Source organism: Diabrotica virgifera, chromosome 1 (genome assembly GCF_917563875.1).
Source record: "Diabrotica virgifera virgifera chromosome 1, PGI_DIABVI_V3a".
Lineage (NCBI taxonomy): Eukaryota > Metazoa > Arthropoda > Insecta > Coleoptera > Chrysomelidae > Diabrotica > Diabrotica virgifera.
This window is the reverse complement of record NC_065443.1, coordinates 45,868,191-45,888,598: the sequence shown is the minus strand read 5'-3', so window position 1 is coordinate 45,888,598 and position 20,408 is coordinate 45,868,191. Positions and strand designations below refer to the sequence as shown.

Genomic DNA, 20,408 nt, shown 5'->3' with positions numbered 1-20,408 from the left:
TGAGCTTTTGCCGCGAACATCAATACTGGCAGTTTCACCATATTTTTTAATTATATTAAACACAGTAGTTGTTGCTACCGTTAATTCACTGGAAATTTCACGCATTGTTGTCCCCTTGTGGTACGGATGAATAATAATTTCTCGTACTTTTGGATCAGTAATCAGTAGGTTTTCCGCGTGCCATTATTGTATTTTACTGATAATAAAACTGACAGTTGTTAATTTATTCAAACTCAAATGACGCGTTATAATTATTGTTGACAACAAACTAGCTAATTTCAAAGCCTTCTTTCCGCCAAGCTTATAAAACTTCACTCGTTTCTCGCCAGGCACGCTAAAACGCGAGGAAAATTTAAAATGTTCCAATATTTAGTTGTCAGTAGTTTTCGATTATTAAACAATTAATTGAACAGTATTCAACATAAAATATATAATTAAACCGTAGAAATAATTACATACATCATAAAAATGTTGTTATTTCATATTTACATTAAAACAAATGTAAAGAAAAGAATTTCGGTAAATTGGCATTTTATTCGTCAAACAACATATAGTTGTTAGGGCTCGTATATGTGTCCATAGTTGTACAGTATGTACGTTTATCAGTTTGATTTAATATTGTTCTGAAGCTATTTATTTGTTGCATTTATTGTTGTATTATTCGTGGGAAAGAAGGCTCAATTTAACTTCAAAAATGATTTTATTGACGTTTCGACTTCCACTTCGGACGCCGTTATCAAAATATTTTTTAATAGTTAGATTTAACTTTAATTCTAGTATGTTTTAGATAGAGCAAATGTACAGCCAACTTTGGAGTCCCAACCGTTTATGGAGCGTTTAAAAACGACAGACGGTATATCGGAGCAAGTTGCAGCGCTAATTGCTCACGTACAAGGTGATCAATCGTATAACTTTACACCTCCACACGGAGTCATATGTAGAGATCTTTACGAAGTAATAAGATATAGTTATCCACGTTGCCAACTTCACCCTTTTGGATCTTCGATTACAGGGCTCCATTTTTGGACCAGTGATGTAGATGTGTACATATCTGGAATACGACGTGGTAACACAGATGAAAAGAAGTTGTTGTATATTTTAAAGGGCATTTTAAGTCGTTCTGATAGATTTACGAATCTATTTGTGATAGGTAAGTTAGTTTATTTCTTCTTCTTCATGTGCCGCGCTCGAATGTTGAGCGTTGGCTATCAAATTGGCTATAGCAGTTTTGTTGACGGTAGCTCGCAAAAGGGATGCAGAGGGTCTGTTAAACCATTCTTCTTAGTTAAAGAAGAAGAACGTTAAACGTTCTTCTTCGACTTGGCCCTCTTCTTCCGTCTACCTTGCCTTGTATTATTAAATGGAGTATATTATACCTACCAAATGGAAATACTGAAAATCAAATTGACCATAATATAATTTACAGAAGGCACTTTACAAACCTAATGGACGTCAGAAGTTACAGAGGCACAAATATTGACTCAGACCATGGTAGGGGCCAAGTTACGACAAAGAATTTCCAATGCGAAGAAAGAAAGAGGCACTAGACAAGTAAAATATAATTTACATATGCTAAATAAAGAAAATATCGAGAAACACTTCCAGTCACATATAAAAGAAATTCTAGAACACACTAGGGCAGTCGACCAGTCAAGCACGGAAATGTGGAACAACTGCAAGGAGGCTCTGAAATTAGCAGCCGAAAGCACATTGGGAATATCCCGAACCCAAGAAAGAAACGACTGGTTCGACCAAGACTGCAAAAAAATGAGAAGAAATTCATATATAGTCCGTCCGCTATAACTTTTCCCATGCGGTACGATTCATTTTCAATCAGATTAAGTCGAAACATAAATTGAAACGAACGTCGATGTGTATATACATTTTGTATACTGTATACTATATACTACACACATCGGCGTACGTTTCACTTTCTGTTTTGACTTAATTTGATAATCGTACCGCATGGGAAAAGTTATAGCGGACGGACTATATGTACCTACATACAACAGAAGTGTTTACTTCATTCTACGTTGTGTTAAATTATGACTTTATTTTCAGGACAGGCCAAAATCCCTATATTAAAATGTGTACATGTACCGACGAATACTTCTTGTGACATTAATGTAAGGAATATGCTAGGGGTGTGTAATAGTCGCTTGATAAGATACTATCAAGATGTGGACTATAAAATCAAAGAGATGATGATAATCATTAAGTATTGGGCTAAAATCCATAAACTTACAGGAGCAAACACTTTGTTTACAAATTATTCATTGTGCATGATGATAATTTTTTTGTTTCAAGGGTAAGTAATTTTTAAATAACTATAAACATTAAATTACTATACTTACTATAAATTAAAAGTAAGTGTGGCAAAGTGAACCTTATATTTAAAAAATATAACTTTTCTTCCAAGAATTAAGTTTTTTAAAGAAATATTTAATTTGTAAATATTAATACTACCAGAGCTCATGCTATACATTTTAAATAATACAAGACTATCACATGTCTAATTTACCTCCTGAGAGTTAAGAGATCAATTCTAATAAATAATCACCTATTTTTTTTTTTTCACTTTTTGGTTTGTAAAAAATATCCATATTATCTGGCTTGAAGAGATCTAGTTGTTCACTGAAATAATACTTCCATTTTAAATTGCTGTTGGTATATTGTATCACGTCGCTCAAATACAGTTTAATGTAAGTCTCACACACATTTAGTTTTTCTTCAGTAATTTTTAATAATATATCAACACAATCTCCATAAGATTCTATAACGGCTGCTTTAAATCAGTCGTCTCTTATATTTGTTGGGTATAGCGAATGGCTCGTGTTTTCCTCTAGTCATCATCATCATTGGCTCGACAGCCCTTTCTGGGTCTTGGCCTGTTCCAGGATTCTTCTCCACTCTGATCTGTTTCGTGCTTTTTTCCTCCAGTTTTTTATTTTTAAGGTTTTTATATAATTTTCTATTTGTTCTAAATATCTCAGCTTCGGTCTTCCTCTTGTTCTTTTTCCTACTGGCATCTGTTTGAATATTTTGTTTGGTATTTCGCCTTCTTCCATTCTTTCTACATGTCCCATCCAACGCAGCCGTCCTATTTTAATGAATGTTATGATATCTGGATCCTGGTATATTTCGTATAGTTCAAAGTTGTACCTTCTTCGCCAAATTCCATTTTATTTTGTGCCCTTATATATGTGTCGCAAGATTTTTCTTTCAAAGGTGGCTAGCAATGTTTCCTCTTTTTTAGTGAGTGTCCAGGTTTCTGAGCCGTATGTGAGTACCGGTCTTATTAGGGTTTTGTATATTTGGCATTTTGTTTTCCTTGCGACGTTGTCTGATCTTAGTTGCCGAATTAAGCCATGATAACTTTTATTGGCAATAAATATTCGCCTCTTCACTTCCTCTGCTACGTTATTATCAGATGTGACTAGGGATCCCAAGTATGTAAAGTTTTTTACCCCCTCAATGTTGTATTCTCCTATTGTTATATTTTGTGGCTGCCTTATTTCTGTGTTTTTACTTACCTGCATATATTTTGTTTTGTTCTGGTTGATTTTCAGGCCACTATTTTGTGCAGCTCGTTCTATTTGATTGAATGCCTCTATCATTTCTCTTCTTGATCTTGCGATTATGTCAACATCATCTGCAAATGCTAGTATTTGCACGATTTTATTAATTATTGTTCCTCGAGTATTGACTGTTGTGTCCCTCATTATTTTCTCGAGTACAATGTTGAACAAGATGCATGATAGAGCGTCTCCCTGGCGTAGTCCCTTTTTCACATCTATTGTTTCCGTTAGTTCGTTTTGTATCCGGATTTTACTTTCTACTTTTAGAGATTCTTTTATCAGTTCTATTAGTTGTGTTGGTATATTAAATTCTTTCATTGCTTTTATTAAGAATTCTCGGTTTATATTGTCATATGCGCTTTCGAAGTCTATGAAGTTTTCCTCTAGTACCTAGTTCCATTTCAGTACATCGAACTTTTCTTTAATTCCTCTCTTATTCATTTCGGGTATACAAACTAAATGGTTTTAAGCTACTACTCAGATGACCATAATGAACCACCAACACCTGAAGTGACGACAAACGAACAAAGAACATTGAGGAGGGAGAGGTAAAGAAGGCATTAAGAAAATTAAAAAAATAAAAAATCACTAGGAGAGGACAAAATATCGAATGAACTTCTAAAGTACGGAGGACAAGATTTGACCAAACAAGTATAAAAACTAATCCAAAAAATAATAAAACAAAACAGAATACCACAAGAATGAAGATTATCGTAATACGTCTCTTCAAAAAGGGAAACAAATCGGACCCGGATAATTACAGAGGAATTGATTTATTAAATACAACATTAAAATTAACAACAAAGTGATAACAAACAAATTGAATGAAATTATAACATTAGGAGGAAAACAACAAGGTCTTAGGTCATAGTCCTGTCGCCAGGGGGGTACAACGGCCTCCTTTATTCGGATGGACTTACCCAAGTTTTTTATGTATTTTGTCCCGTAGAACACGAATTTTTTTGGGTAACAGTTGATCCGGATGTCGATAAGATTGTTATAAAAAAGAACTTGAGGAATTACATAACAGCAATTTTCGCAAAACAAAACATTTTTTTGTATTTTTTGGGTCATTCTAAGCAAAAAATGTTCCTACAAGTTTTTTTGTAGGATGTATAGTTTTCGAGATAAACGCGGTTGAACTTTAAAAAAATCGAAAAATTGCAATTTTTGAACCCGAATAATTTTTGATTAAAAAAATAAAATAGCAATTCTGCTTACCGCATTTGAAACTTCAAGTGAAATTATATCGGTTTTGATTATTTGCATTGCTAAAAAATTATTTTTTTATTGTTAAACAAAGCTATAAACACATAGTGTTTCCCGTGCCTAATACATGCGTTTTAATGCATGCTACGTAGAAATTACCTAGCTTGCACTTGTACCTACTCTACCTACTCGTTCGATTTTAAATGAGAGATCATTGAAAACATCACTCAAGCACTAGGTGTTTATAGCTTTGTTTAACAATAAAAAATAAATTTTTAGCAATGCAAATAATCAAATCCGATATAATTTGACTTGAACTTTCAACTGCGGTAAGCAGAATTTCTATTTTATTTTTTAATCAAAAGTTATTCGGCTTCAAAAATTGCAATTTTTCGATTTTTTGAAAGTTCAACCGCGTTTATCTCGAAAACTATGCATCCTACGAAAAAACTTGTAGGAAGATTTTTTGCTTAGAATGACCCAAAAAATACAAAAAAATGTTTTGTTTTGCGAGAAATCTCTGTTAAGTAATTCCTCAAGTTCTTTGTTTATAACAATCTTATCGACATCCGGATCAACTGTCACCCAAAAAATTCGTGTTCTACGGGTCAAAATACATAAAAAACTTGGGTAAGTCAATCTGAATAAAGGAGGCCGTTGTAGCCCCCCTGGCGACAGGACTATCAGGAAGATCATGCACCGATGCTATATTTATAAAGACTACTGTTCTTGACAGGCATGCAAATTGGCCTTATCCATCCTTGAGTATCAAATTGTCGTTCTCTTGCATATTTCGCTAGCCTAAACTCCATTCAGTTTGCCTCTGTCTATTCATACTTCTATTATCAGTCCATATATCTCTTCATATTTGCATCTTGCCCCACATAATACACTGTAAGTAGTATATTTTGTTACTTCAGCTTCCTCAACGTAGAAGGCCCCTTCACTTTTTGTTCATTTTTTGTACTATTAGCTACATCTAGTTTTCCTTTCGGTTTCTTACTTCTGTTGGAGTTTATCATTCTCTTTACTTTCACTCCAACAGAAGTTCTCCTGTTTGTTACATTGGCTACATTGGTTCGAGAAAAATAATTATAGCCAGTTGCACCAACAAATAAACGGTTGATTTTTTGATTTGGATTGCCCGTTTATTTTAAAATGCGTTGCACCCTTAGACCATAAAAACTGATAGACACGCCTTGTACCGAACCGTTGAAGCAAACACCTTCCGCAAAAGTGACGTCACAATACGGCAAGAACTCGTTTGGATCCTTAGCAAAGCACTAATAAAATTACCCAATTTTAGATTTATTTTAATATAACTTCAATATTTTGTAAAAAATATGGAAGATAAATAATTTAGCAAAGTAATTAATAAATATTTTTGACTTAAAGTAATTTTGTAAAAATAAATGTTTTATTTAAAAGTAGGTACATAATATTATATCGTTGGTATATCTCTTCTTGTTTGATAATCAAAAATACATTTGAAGGAGAGTAATTTTCTTTTGGGTGGAAGTTTCAGGTTAGGTGAAAAAATATGTAGGAAATCTATTAATTTATTGACCACAAAACAAAATAGCTTTTGTTAAATTACTTCTAACTCTTATTACATTATTTAGTTTTTCACCTTCGTGGTACAATCTGATATTGCAATGGAAACTTGTTGCAATGTTGCAATCTAATGGAAACAAATTATCTTTATTAGATTAAACAAAAGATGGTTTGTTTCAAAATCATGATCAAACATATGTTCTTTGTATGTACATATCTTCTCATTAATTTAGAATCGTTCAATTTTTTTGAATTGTACATAAATCATAAATCTAATTTCGCTTTCAGCAATTTTGCAAATACGAATGACGTCTTTAGAAGGATGTTTTCTCAACTTTCTTAACTACAAACCCAGCGATATAGTCAACAACATAAAAAACATATATAATAGAATAGAATAGAATAGAAATATGCTTTATTGTCATGAAAAATTTAACAATTTTATAGACAAAGCTTACAAGAATCATAAATAAGAACAATAACAAATAACAAATACAATTTACTAAAATGATATAAATCGTCTATATGATGACAATGTTTTTGAAAAACTTAAATTATTTACAGTATAATCATGGTTACTAGTTATTGTTTCCCTATTATTTTCATTAGTTATAAAGTTGTCAATGAGTTGATGATCATCTGTTTTCATTTTCACAGTATTTGTTGTGCTCATTGCTAAAATTATGGAAGATGTCTGTTCTATACAATTAACCTGGGTAGATCCTGTAACACTTGTGTGCATTAAGAGTCTTTTATATGCAGCTTTAAACTGTTTTGCCGTTGGGTTGTTGTTGTAACCTCCATGACTCCTAATAGAAATAAAGAAAACTTCTAAGTGATCTTGAGAAAGTTTATAGGCCGAAAGAACTTCAGACCTCCATCCATACCCTCGAAGTAATTTTTTTAAATTACCATTAGTGACTTTAAACTAATGATCATACCAATAAAACCCGTTTTTCTTTGGCTTGGATATTATAGTGGTTCACCATTGTTGGAACATTTAAGTGATCTAAGCTATTTTATTTTGAAAAATCGATCGCTTGTTTATTGTGCTGCTGTAAACTGGATTTCAGGTGTTTTGCCAATAAATTTCGGCTATTTAAAATATGAAAAATACCATTGATACGTTCAATGAAATTTTGAGTAGCTTCGCTACGTACAAATTCTTTTGAGCTTTTATTTCTCAAATAATGTATTGCCTTAGCAACTTTTTGGCTGAATGTTTGGGCAGCTAATTTCACCTTCATTTTTTCCTTATACCAATTAAAATGCCTTCGGGTTATCCTAGTTGCAAGATGAAGGCCTTCCTTTTCTTGAATGTCTACTAATTCTTCCAAATATTTCCATTTAATCGCTTTATTATTCCCGTCAACAAAATTTTGTAATATAATATACGTTTATTCAAATCAATAGTTATTACAATAATTTACAATTTCAGTTTACTTACAATGAAATGAACGTAAAAAAAGTCTTAAAAGCATGAACATGCTTGTTGACCTAAATAACCTTAAGTATTGCAAATAAGTCTTAACATATGTGGAGGGTCAAATAATACATATTTTGATTTGTTACTGGATGTAGAAAATATACTTTATTTTAATTCACAACGCCTATAAACACTTTTAATCTCTAACGTTTTCTGCCGTAAACTGACGTCACACACAGCTGTGTGAATCGTTTTATGTTTGCTTCACTCCTCGAGACGAGTGAATAGTATTACGGCGTGTCTATCAGTTTTTATGGTCTATGGTTGCACCGACCATTATTCGATTAAAACCGACAGTTTTTGATCTGTCAAAATTAACCACCCGATTTTCTGCGGTTATTTAAAAAATCGACTGTTTTTTACCTGACGTTTGACGTTTATTCCAATAACCTATAAAATTCCAGTTGTTGATAAAAATTAAAATAAGATAATTGAAAAGAGTAAAACCACGTAAAACGTTAACTTTAATTATTTTGTCATTTAAAGATGTTTAGAGAACATATCCCATAATACTCATCGTTCAAGAATATGGAAGTGCAATTGAAAATACTATTTTAGTTTTTAAATACTTTTGCATTATGGGTATATAAAATGGGGAATTTCTGGAGAATATATTATTAGGGAATAGTGGATATCCCAGTCCTCAACTACAACTACCCAATGACACATGACACCATTGCAGAATATTCAGACAGAAGTTGTGTTTTACAATCAATCACAAATCCCTTCAAGAATTGTTATTGAAAGAACATTTGGTATTTTGAGAGATTTCCCATTTTAACATATGTAATGAGATGCAAGTTACCTTTTCTTCAAAGAATAATATCAGCTTGTTCAGTTTTACACAATATTGCAGTAGATAATAGAGAAAACCTTGAAATAGTGGCAAATGAGTGTGCTGTTGATATTGATATATTAGAAGCAGCTGTGGCAGTATTTTCAACCAGAAGCTAATCTAATGCAACTAAATTGTGTGTGTGTGTGTTTGTTTAAAAATATTGTTTGACATTTAAAGCTAGCTTAAATTAATTTTATTTTTATTGGACTGCAGTTTGTTAATAAATTAATATAAATATTATATTGGTGACTGAGTTTAAGTACTTTATGTTCATTAGCAGGTTTTCAATAATAAATTTATAAATATTATACATGCTATTGATGTTTGATCTTTTATAGTTTAAAATATGTTCATTACGATCCATTATGACCCTCTCTTTTCACCTCTGGATAACTAGTTATCAGGAAGTTTATCTGACAGATTAGATACTAACAGATATCTGACAGAGAAAAACTTCCCGTTAACTAGTTATCCGGAGCTGAAAAGACAGATACTAAGGATACTGCTATATAAACTTCCCAATAATTAGTTATCTGGAAATGAAAAGACCTCTAATATCTAATCTGTCAGATAAACTTCCCAGTAGACAAAAATATAATAGAAGAATGAACCTTTATGGTGGTTTTTTATTAATTTTTTTGGCAGTGTTTAAATAAACAAATACTGAGGACATGAAATGGATCACGAACAAGGATGTTCTAGGAGGAATGAAAAAAGAATTGGAGATTGTGTTTACCATTAAACACATAAAACTGCAGTATCTGGGACACATATGAGAAATCAACACCGTTACTCCCTGATGCAGTACATATTGCAAGGTACAGTCAAAGCTAAGCGAAGACCCAGTAGAGGGAGAAGATCAATGGAACTGTTTCGAATCGCAGCTAGCAAGGTTACGATTGCTAATATGATTTCCAACATTCGAAACAGATAGGAATCAAAAGAAGATGGCATGAAAATGAAAGTGTATTACCTAATACTTTTGACTAAAAACTTTATAGATTCTAATCTATAAAAAGATTAAATTTTCAAATATAAATACTTGAGCCTTTGTTTTATTTTGTTAACCTGTTGTTATATATTTGTTGAATTGAACTCTATTTTGAATCTAGAATTTTAACGAATCCTAACCTTTATTAAAATTTATTGAAATTACCTCTTTATATTTATAATAAAACATATTTATTTCTATACAAAAATGTAAAATATATTGAGTTTAATAAATGAGTTAATGATATTCTATGTCTGATCACTGTAAGTAGTAACACTTTAAAATTATTTACATAATATTCCTTTTTACAACTTTTTGTAATAACTCTAGCTTCAATAAAATGTTCTTTTTTATATTCGTTTGGGTCAAAAGTCAAAACATCAATAATCTATATCTGAGAATATTACTTTAGAGTTCTTTTTAATAAATAAAACCCAACATACAACTTTAATGATGAAAGTTTAATCAAATATCAATCCCACAATAATATATAAATTATTAATCCAAAGAAGCGACAACACAATAAATTCAAAATACAAGTGAAGTTAGAGCTATCTTCACATTTTTGACACGTTATGTCAAAATAAAGGAACTTTTATAATCATCTTACTGTGAATGCAGAAAAATTGAGAATCTAGATCATATTCTTCTAAAGTGTCCAATAAGAGTATCCAAGCAGTTTAATTTGAGAATCGAACTTACAAAATTAGGAGTACCAAAGAATTCCAATGTTCAAAATATATTGCAACATCTTACCCATGAACAACTAGAGGCAGTGATTTTTGATTTAAACATTAACAAAATGGTAAATCAAGGCAACGTTTTTAGGTTTTCATTTCAGTGTTGCAGCATTGATTAGAGCAAGACGAGCTGCAATACAATCAAATGTACTGACAGATGCACAAGTATGCAAGCCAAGAAAGAGAGTAAGAAGAAGAAGGAACTTTTATTAAAGGATCGATGTTAAATAGGGTTTCGATATCTCTCTATTATCTAATAAAGTATCATAGTATCATCATAGATTATAATTTATAAAACTGGATTTATCATCAAGTTCATCTTCTGAGGATTTGGAAGATATAATGCATATGCTACCAAATATAAGATCTGTAAGAGATCGCAATGAATTGTATAGTATAATAAGTATAATGAAGATGAATTTAAAACAAGGTATATTTTCCCATATAACAAGCTAATATTTTCCCATGCAATGGCTTTTTGTTTATTTGTCACACCATCTGTTTGTTTATTTTCTATTATAAATTTATATTTAATTGCTAAATCTAAAATGATATCTTTCTCTAAACTAGGGAAGTGGCTTCCTTTATTTTCCATCGTAAGTATGATAAGTATAATACAAACAAAATTGCAAGAAAACAATTGACATAACCTTACAAACTACAAACAAAACTTTCTTTGACAATCTTTTTTGACAGACGACACTCGGATTCGAATGAAATAATCGAATGAAGTACGATGTTGCCACTTATATATTGTCGGTTTGTAAACCAACAGTTTTTTTGAATGGTGCAACCCGTTTGAAAAATAACCATTGTTCATTGATTTAAATCGTCGAATTGACGGTTAGCAAATCAGTTGATTTACAGTCGGTTGGTGCAACTGGGCATTAGAATACAATAAACTGGCATATTTACCTTTCGTTGACCTTAATAATAAGTCATTTGATAGCGTCAAATTAAATGACGTTACCCAGATACCTCTAGGAATAATTAAAACGAACGAAAATATCTACCAGAACAACACAATAAAAATAAAAGTAGAAGAAAAACTAACTGACCAATTGAAGCTGACAATGGGATACGGTAGGGGGATTCCCTGAGTTCTCTATTGTTCAAGCTGATCATGGATGAAATAAAAAAGTAAGAACTAAAAAAGGATACCAAATGAGAGAAATTTTTTTTATGGCCTAGACTTGGGTGTCATTTAGCCAGGTCACAACTTTTTTTGTTCTCTGTTCATACATAAGGAAGGCAATGAGGTCCTTAAATGAGAGAAAAACAACTTAAAATAATCTGCTATGTAGACGATGCCATACTAATAATCTCTCGAAAGTGAAGATGATTTACAACGTGTACTGTACCAATTTAATATAACCGCCAGAAAATTTAACATGTTGATTTCCCCAAAAAAGACAAAATGCATGGTTATAACAGCAAAACTACTAAGATGTAAATTAAGAGCTGAAGGGTTATATAATACAAGTGATGGAGTTTAAATATCTAGGCATCACACTATCTAGCTACGGAAAGTCGTAATGACATACGCGGCAGAAGCACGACCTGCCACAGAGATGACAAAAAGAATATTCAAAACCGAAGAAATGAAAACCCTTCGAAAAATATATGGTAAGAAACTGTGGGACAGAACTAGAGGTACAGATATACGACGGAGATGCAAGGTAGAGAACATTAATAGCTGGGTAAGAAACAGAAGACTAGAATGGAGTAACCACATAAGCTGAATGACAACAAATAGAGTAGTAAGGACGGCGAGAGAAGGTTCCCCGCTGAAGACGATCAGCGGGAAGAAATTGAAGTACACTGAAGCGGAAGAAGGAGGCACATTGAAAAACAGACATATCTACACAAAAAAGAATGTGTGTGTACTTTGTACGCACGTAAGAAGTTATACTTCTATTATATAATTTCAAAGAAATAAATATACTTAACAGGTTATTTGTATTTTATTTAAATATTAAACTAACTTTCTTACCTACCACTTTTAAATTTTTTTTATTAAAACGATACCAAAAATTAAAAAAAAAAAGAATATGAATCGTCCGGGATTTGAACCGGGACCTCTCGATCTCCGGTCACACGCTCTCCCACTGAGCTATATTCCATTCGCTTTGATAGGTTACAAGATTTCTCATACATACTGACAAATTTAATAGACCAAGTGAAGTATACAAAGATACTTTAAATATACTTACTATTATTATAAAATATCTTATTCCCGAGGAAGACAAATCCAAAGACAAAAATTATAATAAATAATACATTTACTAAAAACACTAATATATCCTTTTAATGACTTATTTGCGCTGACAGCGCTGATACATACATATCTTGAAAGATTAGCAACGAACTACATACTGTCTGTGTGCGCATGCGCCCGGTATTGTAGTATAAAATTTCACTCTCGATCGTAAAGAAGTATAACTTCAAAAAAAGTAGAAGAGGTACTACTTCAATGTAGGATTACGGCGGTAAATGCTTTGTCACACTGATTTTCAATCTGTCCATATGATCACGGAATTTCATTCTTATACTAGTAAGGAACAAGCTTTAACGTAGTCAACAGTCTAAGGATATAATTTTTGAAAAAGCATTTTGTTTAAACAATCATTTTCAGTTATTATTTCTGTATATTTCAGGAAACCGTATGAACTTCCGTCCGTGGAGTATTTACAGCAGGAACGTGAGGATGCTAATATACAAGATGGTTGGAATGGTGGTTTTAGGAAGGTACCAGTTATTTCATCACATCTGCATAATTCATCATTACTTGATTTGCTTGCCAATTTTTTCTCATTTTACGCCGATTTTGACTACGGAACATACGTTATTTGCCCGTACCTTGGGCAGCCTTTAAAGAAAACAGATTTTAGAGAACCAGATAGTCTGCCAGATGTATTTACAGTATATAAAAGGGTCGTAAAAAGTAAAGAAATTACGCCATTAAAAGTAGAATCCGTGATTTGTATCCAGGATCCTTTTGAACAAATAAGAAACGTAACTTCAGCTATATCTCTAAAGGTCTTACAGAATTTTGTCAATTTGTGTACATACGGAAAGCAAATGGTTGAGCAGGAGAAACAATTCTTGTTTAAACTGTTTTATTCAGACCCACCTAACTTGGAAAGGGAAGCAGTGGTACAAAATGACGTTATTAAATTTAGTATTCAAATGTCCCCACATTTTAATTACTTGAGTAAGCAAGTTGACGAAGATGTCGCCGATAAAACTGCTGTTATAAAGGAGGCTTGGTTTAATTCTGTTAAAGAATTCATGATAACAGTACTTAAATGTTTTTTACGAATCTCTGTAGAAGAAATCAATCATTCAGGTGGTAAAGTACGAAAACTTAATCATACCAGCGACGTCTCTAACGACGCACAAATAGCTCATTTTAGATGTTCCGCGAAGTTAGCTTATTGGCCAAATAGAAAACGTTCTCTCGGTAACAAAGACGTTAAATCACTCATCGAACGAGAAAAAGCGATTACTGCAGAAATGGACTCGCTTTTTAAGGACATTACACCTCTAGTGAACATATTGGAGTTTGATCTTTTCCTCGAGAAGCGGATAGATCCGGCACAAGTATTAATTAACTTGATCAAAATAAATTCATACAAAAAAACTTTTAAGGGTTTTGGGCATTTTATCAGTAATCATTTCGGCAATTGGTTTGAAGAATATGAAAGGGAATTGAATAGTGCCAGCTAATAGGTTACAAAAATATATGGGTATATTAAAACTAAAACTATTGTTGTATGTTCACATATTCAACATCACAAATTAATGCCCCCAATGATATTTTAAAGCGATATTTTTTGCTGATCATCTTTTCTGCCCCCAAAAAAAACACAGAATCTGCAGACATATACTTTTCGAGAAAAACGAAATTAATTTTAGAAGTTTCGTCGTTTTTTTCCTTTTGGAAGTCGTCCGTGCGTGCACCCATGTCGCACTGCAGCCTTTTGGTTTATTGTGTTTTCTTCCATTTGTTCTCATGACACCCAATCCAATATAGTAGTGCCCTTCACTAGCCTGTAAAGTTCTATTGGGTTAGTGCCATATACTTTCGGAATTGGTCTGCAGTCTCCATAATATATTGCTTGTCTCTTACGACCCAGAGCCTCACAATCGCACAATATAAGTCTGACTGTCTCGGTTTCTCTATTTGGATAGTCTGCAACTGAGATCTCCATTGTATAGTCTTATCGTGTATAGGTATCATTTCACTGGAAACCTTACTTTACTTAGGAAACCTGTAGTGATATTGAGCTGATTCCTGTTCATTTTGAGCAGTTCTTTAGCTCCTTTTGCGCATGTCTGAGGTATAAATCTCTTCGCATTCTTTTGCGTGGGAATTTCTTCCTTCTTTGTGTTTTCTTCGTATCCAGTCTCTTAATCGGTCTCTGACTGTGCTTTTTGGCCCTCTCAGTGCTGGTTCTGGATCGAAGTATCTTGTTGCTGATTCTTATTCAGTTCGTCAGCTTTCTTATTGCCAGCGATCCCGTGATGCCCAGGAACCCAAATGAGTTTTACCTTATTATGTTCCGTCAGAGTATCAAGTTCTTCGCGGCATTCCCTTACAAGCCTTGAGGTCATCCTTGGGTTCTTTAAAGCCCTCAAGGCCTCTTGGCTGTCTGAACAGCTATTGATTCTCTTATTAGTATAATCTATTTATCCGTGCACAGTGCAGGATTGCATATACCTCTGCCTGAAATACAGAGGTATATTCTCCTAGTGGGATGGAACCGATAAGGTACAATTCCGACAACGGCAGTTGCAACTGCAGAAGGCAAACGGTTGCAGTTGCAGTTTTGTTGCCGCGGCAGCATTTACTGTTATATTGATTCCGAGGTCAGCAGCATCGACTTTAAATTGGTGCTTGCTGCACTGTCTGATTGAACTGAAATAATGATGCGGCTGTAGTTTCGTGTTGCAACGAAATTGAAAATGGATATTCATTTTTGATTTACATGTTTACTCCAATTGGAGTACGAAGGGAAGCATTCTCGTTGGAACTTTACCGCGATGAGCAGATGGGACGTGAATTACAAATTTTAAAATTCCCTCATCTTCCTTAGTCTCAGCATCCGTTATGGCTTGCAAATTGTAGAAGCCTCGGAGGTGTTACCAGAGAAGGTTCCCATTCTTTTCAGTTTGGTAGGATGTAGAATAACATTTTTGGATGTTGTTTTATGTGCTATTAGATTGAAAACTTAGTTTTTTGATAGCAGTTGCCGCTAGGGCATCCCTGCCATTTCGTTCGTTGCAAACTGTGACTGCATGCCGGGGTTTGTCCTGGTTGGGTCAGAGAGAGCAGCATATGTACCTCCTGATGAGAGACTAATAGGTTTCGAAACCGGTAGAGGTGCTTGCTGCACTGTCTGATTGAACTGAAATAATGATGCGGCTGTAGTTTCGTGTTGCAACGAAATTGAAAATGATATTCATTTTTGATTTACATGTTTACTCCGATTGGAGTACGAAGGGAACCATTCTCGTTGGAACTTTACCGCGCTGAGCAGATGGGACGTGAATTATAAATTGTAAAATTCCTTCATCTTCCTTAGTCTCAGCATCCGTTATGGCTTGCAAATTGTAGAAGCCTCGGAGGTGTTACCAGAGAAGGTTCCCATTGTTTTCAGTCTGGTAGGATATAGAGTAACATTTTTGGATGTTGGTTTATGTGCTATTAGATTGAAAACTTTGTTTTTTGTTAACAGATACATTTGTCGGGGACCTAGATGTGGAAGAAGCGTTGTTCTCTACTGCCGGTTTTTCGAATTTTGCCAGAACTTGAAAGAGCTCCTGTTTTGCTTTTATTTGAAGCACTTTTGTTGCAAGTTTTCTTAAAACCTGTTCAGTATGGTTGGCAAAAGATTTAAATTAATCACAACTTTGCGATGGATTTTTTATTACCCAAAGGCGTAAATTCTCTTGTTCTCTCATAAAAGGTAGAATATCTTTACTATTTCGACGACGTTTTTTTACTGCCGAGTTGCTGGTCAGCTTTGATAGAAGAAGTACGTAAATAACTCTCAGTACTCATGCTAGCATTAGCTTGTTGGATATTATATTCAGAATGCGTGACAGGAGCCTCTTGTGCGCTGTCCTGTGGTGAGTTGCACGTTATAGTCCAGAGAAATAAGATTTTTCTCGTGACACATCCCCTCCAGGCTGTAACCAAATTTTTTGAGTAGTATGGACATCTATATTAATAACCTATTGGGACCGTGCAAGTTCGGCAAAGCGACACCTGGTTTCTATGCTCAGCAACATTATTCGCCCTTTTAACTATATTGGCCAATTATATTAGTCCTGGTTACTGGATAATTGTCAAGGCCATAGTCCAAAAAATAATAAGAAGAAAAAATAAGATTCAGGTTATGTTATTAAAACGTAAACAATTGTACAGTCAGAAAAATGAAAGAATACCCATGAACGAACATATAAAACATAACATAAGTACATGTAACAATAATTATTAAATGTACTTGCGCTGGACAATTTTTTGTGTGACACGGCGACAGGAAAATACAGTTTTATATGTTCGTTCATGAGTATTCTTTCATTTTTCCTACTGTATGTAGTAAATAAAATTAGTTATTAAAATGCAGTAATACAAGCAAAATACAATTAATTAAATTTACCTTTATATAATAATTGCATATCATATCAATATTGTGGAGCAATATATAATTTTTCTTCTTCTTTGACAGTAGATATGAAATATACGTCAATTTGACAATTTTAATTGACAATAAATTATTTAAGAAAGTTGCAATATTTCTCCGCTATTCTCGCACGATCGTTTCTAATATCCCCTCCAACTACTTGCACACCGCGAATATGTTTCCTGCAGCCGATTTTGATGATATACATAGTTATAAACAAATGAAGATCAAAAAACGGTAAATTTTCGCTTTTTTCGTCTATTACTAAAAAGTGAAGCATTCTAAACAAATTTGAGAATAATAAACTTATAAATCATATAAACAACTTCAATATGGCGTTCGCTGAATAAGTCTATCCTTATTTGTTGCTTGGAAAATTGCAAAATAAGTCATAAATTTTGAGATTAATTTTATAAATGTATAAAAAATGTATGTAAAAATTAAGTTGGAACCTTCTTATTACACGGAATTCTGAGACTTCTTGTGCTTAAATTATTATATTTTAAATTTTTATAAAAATTTTTATACAAACAATTTAAAAGTTGTTTAACTTGTTTATCCCAAATTCATTTTTTTTGCAACACAATAAGTCAGAAAAGTATGAGGTTACAGTAATACTTCGGACAGTTTATGAAAGAAAACATTCATACTATTAACTTAATTTAAAAAAATGACAAAAAGTAATTTTAAACAGTGTAAAATTATTTTGCAAAAACGTCAATTTTTTGCTTACTATAAACAATTAGAAAGACTGAAATTTTATATACATTTAGAAAGAAAAACAATTGTCCTAGGACAATTAGGGACGAAGTTAGCCCCCCGTTTTTTTAATTCACATGTTCTTGCAAAATAATTTTGCAATATTTAGAATTATTTTTGTCATTTTTTTTTTAATTAAATTAATAGTGTAAATCTTCTTCTTTCATAAATTATCCAAAGTATTACTGTAACTTCACCATTTTCTGACTTATAGTGTTGCAAAAAAAATTAATTTGGGATAAACAAATTAAATAACTTTTAAACTATTTGACCAATTGCTTTGAAATTTAGGATATGATTTAAGCAACAGAAGTCTCAGTATTTCGTGTAATAAGAAGGTCCTAAGTTAATTTTTACGTAAGTTATGAATATTTATAAAAACTCAAAAATTTATGATTTATTTTGTAATTTTCTAAACAATCAATACGGATAGACATATTCAGCGAACGCCACATTGAAGTTTTTTATACGATTTATGAGTTTCTGACTCTTAAATTTGTTTAAAATGCTTAACTTTTTGGTAATAGACGAAAAAAACGAAAATTTACCGTTTTTTGATTTTCATTTGTTTATAACTATGTATGTCATCAAAATCGGCTGCAGAAAACATATAGGTTATTATTATAGATGTCCATACTACTCAAAAAATTTGGTTTCGGCCTGGAGGGGGTTGTGTCACCAACAGGATATTTTTACCCTTATTTCTCTGAACTATTATCCTTCCAAACAATTTCTTTCATATGTGAATTTTTACAATTCGCATTTTTGCATTCGAATAAACATGGATAGACACTGTATGAATAAAATAATCAGATTATTCTTTTGTCAACACCTCCATGTCGTCCAACTTAACGACGGCACTAACGGCAGTTGCAGTCAGATGTCGGAATCAGTCTCATACAAATTAATAGTGCAAAATAGTGACGTCTGTCACTGCGTCAACTGCAACTGCCGTCTGTTTTTCTAAATGCTCACTCATGTCCAAAAGTCTTTTTCTCCTAAATACAAAAGTAATGTCATTCTGTCTACAGCACTTGAGAATGGTGTTTTTGTGCCTTTGTGAGGTCTGCTGGTACTTTACCATGAAGATTTTCTATATTCGTTTTTGTCCACGTAGTAATACCAAATGAATAACTAAGTGCGGGACATGCGTAAATGTTTTGTATTTAGTTGATTCTTATTATTATAATGTGTGTATATACAGTGTGTTCCAACGAATATTTGACCTCCGCCCCAGAAACTTAGAAACCAAGAGTTTCTTCACAGTTAAAAAAAAACACGTCAATTAGTATTGAAAGGGGGACGAATTTTCATGCAAAATTCATTGCCTCAAATGTAACTACCTACTTCCCTTCATCAACCCCCAGTTTTTTTTAAATAGCCATTTATAATAAATCTTATAAGCATGTCACTTGCTTCCATACAGCCATGATGTGAACTTGTCAGATTGAGCTCATTGGTACCTCGGGCGTAAAACATTGGATATTTTATACATCCATGTTATAAATCACATCTTCTTCATATGTCCGTTTGACGGATCAATTATAAAGGGTTTATACCCAAATATTTTTACTTTGGTGGTTAGCATGTAGATTCTAAGATTCCACTGATGATGATCGTCAACCGATCGAAAACTAGTTATGTCTTTGATGTAGCCCTGTACAGGGATTTTAACAAATATACCTTTTATAAAGGATTTTATGTTTTTTTTTTAATTTTGAAAAAGGTCTTAGTTTCTTGCGGGGGGGGGGGGGGGTCAATTTTTTTTAAACCTATATGTCAAATTAATTGTATTATTTTTGTAGTATTTATATTTGTCGAGTGTTAAGAAAAAGTATTTTACTTAAGTGTGAACCTTGCCGGACAACCTAGCGGAGTATTGACAATACTCGGCTCTTAAGTCAGACGTCTTAGTTATATTCATGTAAAAACCTAAAAAGGACTGTATTTTACAATTTTTAATGAATTGAACAAACACTGCCTGAACTACAATGACAAAGCAACTGTTTTATTTTTCGTAACCAAATAAATCAAACAATAAAAAAAGTTTCTAATACCGTGCTTTTCAATGTTCAGATCAAGCTCGAAAACCTTTCCGCATGCTACTCACAAGGTTGGTTATTATCAGTTCTTCAGGAATTTTTCAACACCCCTGTGTATTAGCAATGGCGAGTTCTGGGTGACAATTTATTAGAACCACAACTCATTTACGATCAGGTACATTTCCCGTCATAAAAAACTGGTACACTTTTTTTCCCAACGTAAACCTGTCTTCAGACTTGACACAATGGTTCGTGAATTCGTTGTTGCCATTACAGATAACGGAGTTTCACTAGATCTAAATAAAAAAAAATAACGTTCAAAAATGTATAAAGTTTTTAGATAGGTATTATTTTTATCATCAAAAAACCGTATCTAATAAATTTAATAACCAGAGAGAGCGTTGATAATCTTAAAAAATCCACTTTAACTGAAAAATTAAACAATTAAACATAATAAAAATCAATAGGTCCAGTTCTCGATGACTTATTTAATTACATAACATCAGTCAGATTTGACAA

The 20,408-nt window shown here is 32.8% G+C and overlaps 1 protein-coding gene across 2 annotated transcripts in view; it reads left to right on the top strand.

Moving 5' to 3' along the window:
* The window catches only part of LOC114331340 (speckle targeted PIP5K1A-regulated poly(A) polymerase-like), a 54,634-nt gene extending 34,731 nt beyond the window's left edge, over nucleotides 1–19,903 (top strand). For both annotated transcript variants that reach the window (XM_028280880.2, XM_050655848.1), the window contains exons 4-6: nucleotides 788–1,150; nucleotides 2,062–2,308; nucleotides 13,054–19,903. In XM_028280880.2, coding sequence (XP_028136681.1) covers nucleotides 788–1,150; nucleotides 2,062–2,308; nucleotides 13,054–14,125 — 1,682 coding nt within the window. In that variant the 3' untranslated portion in view covers nucleotides 14,126–19,903. The remainder of the gene's footprint in view (nucleotides 1–787; nucleotides 1,151–2,061; nucleotides 2,309–13,053) is intronic.
* The last annotated feature ends 505 nt before the right edge of the window (nucleotides 19,904–20,408 follow it).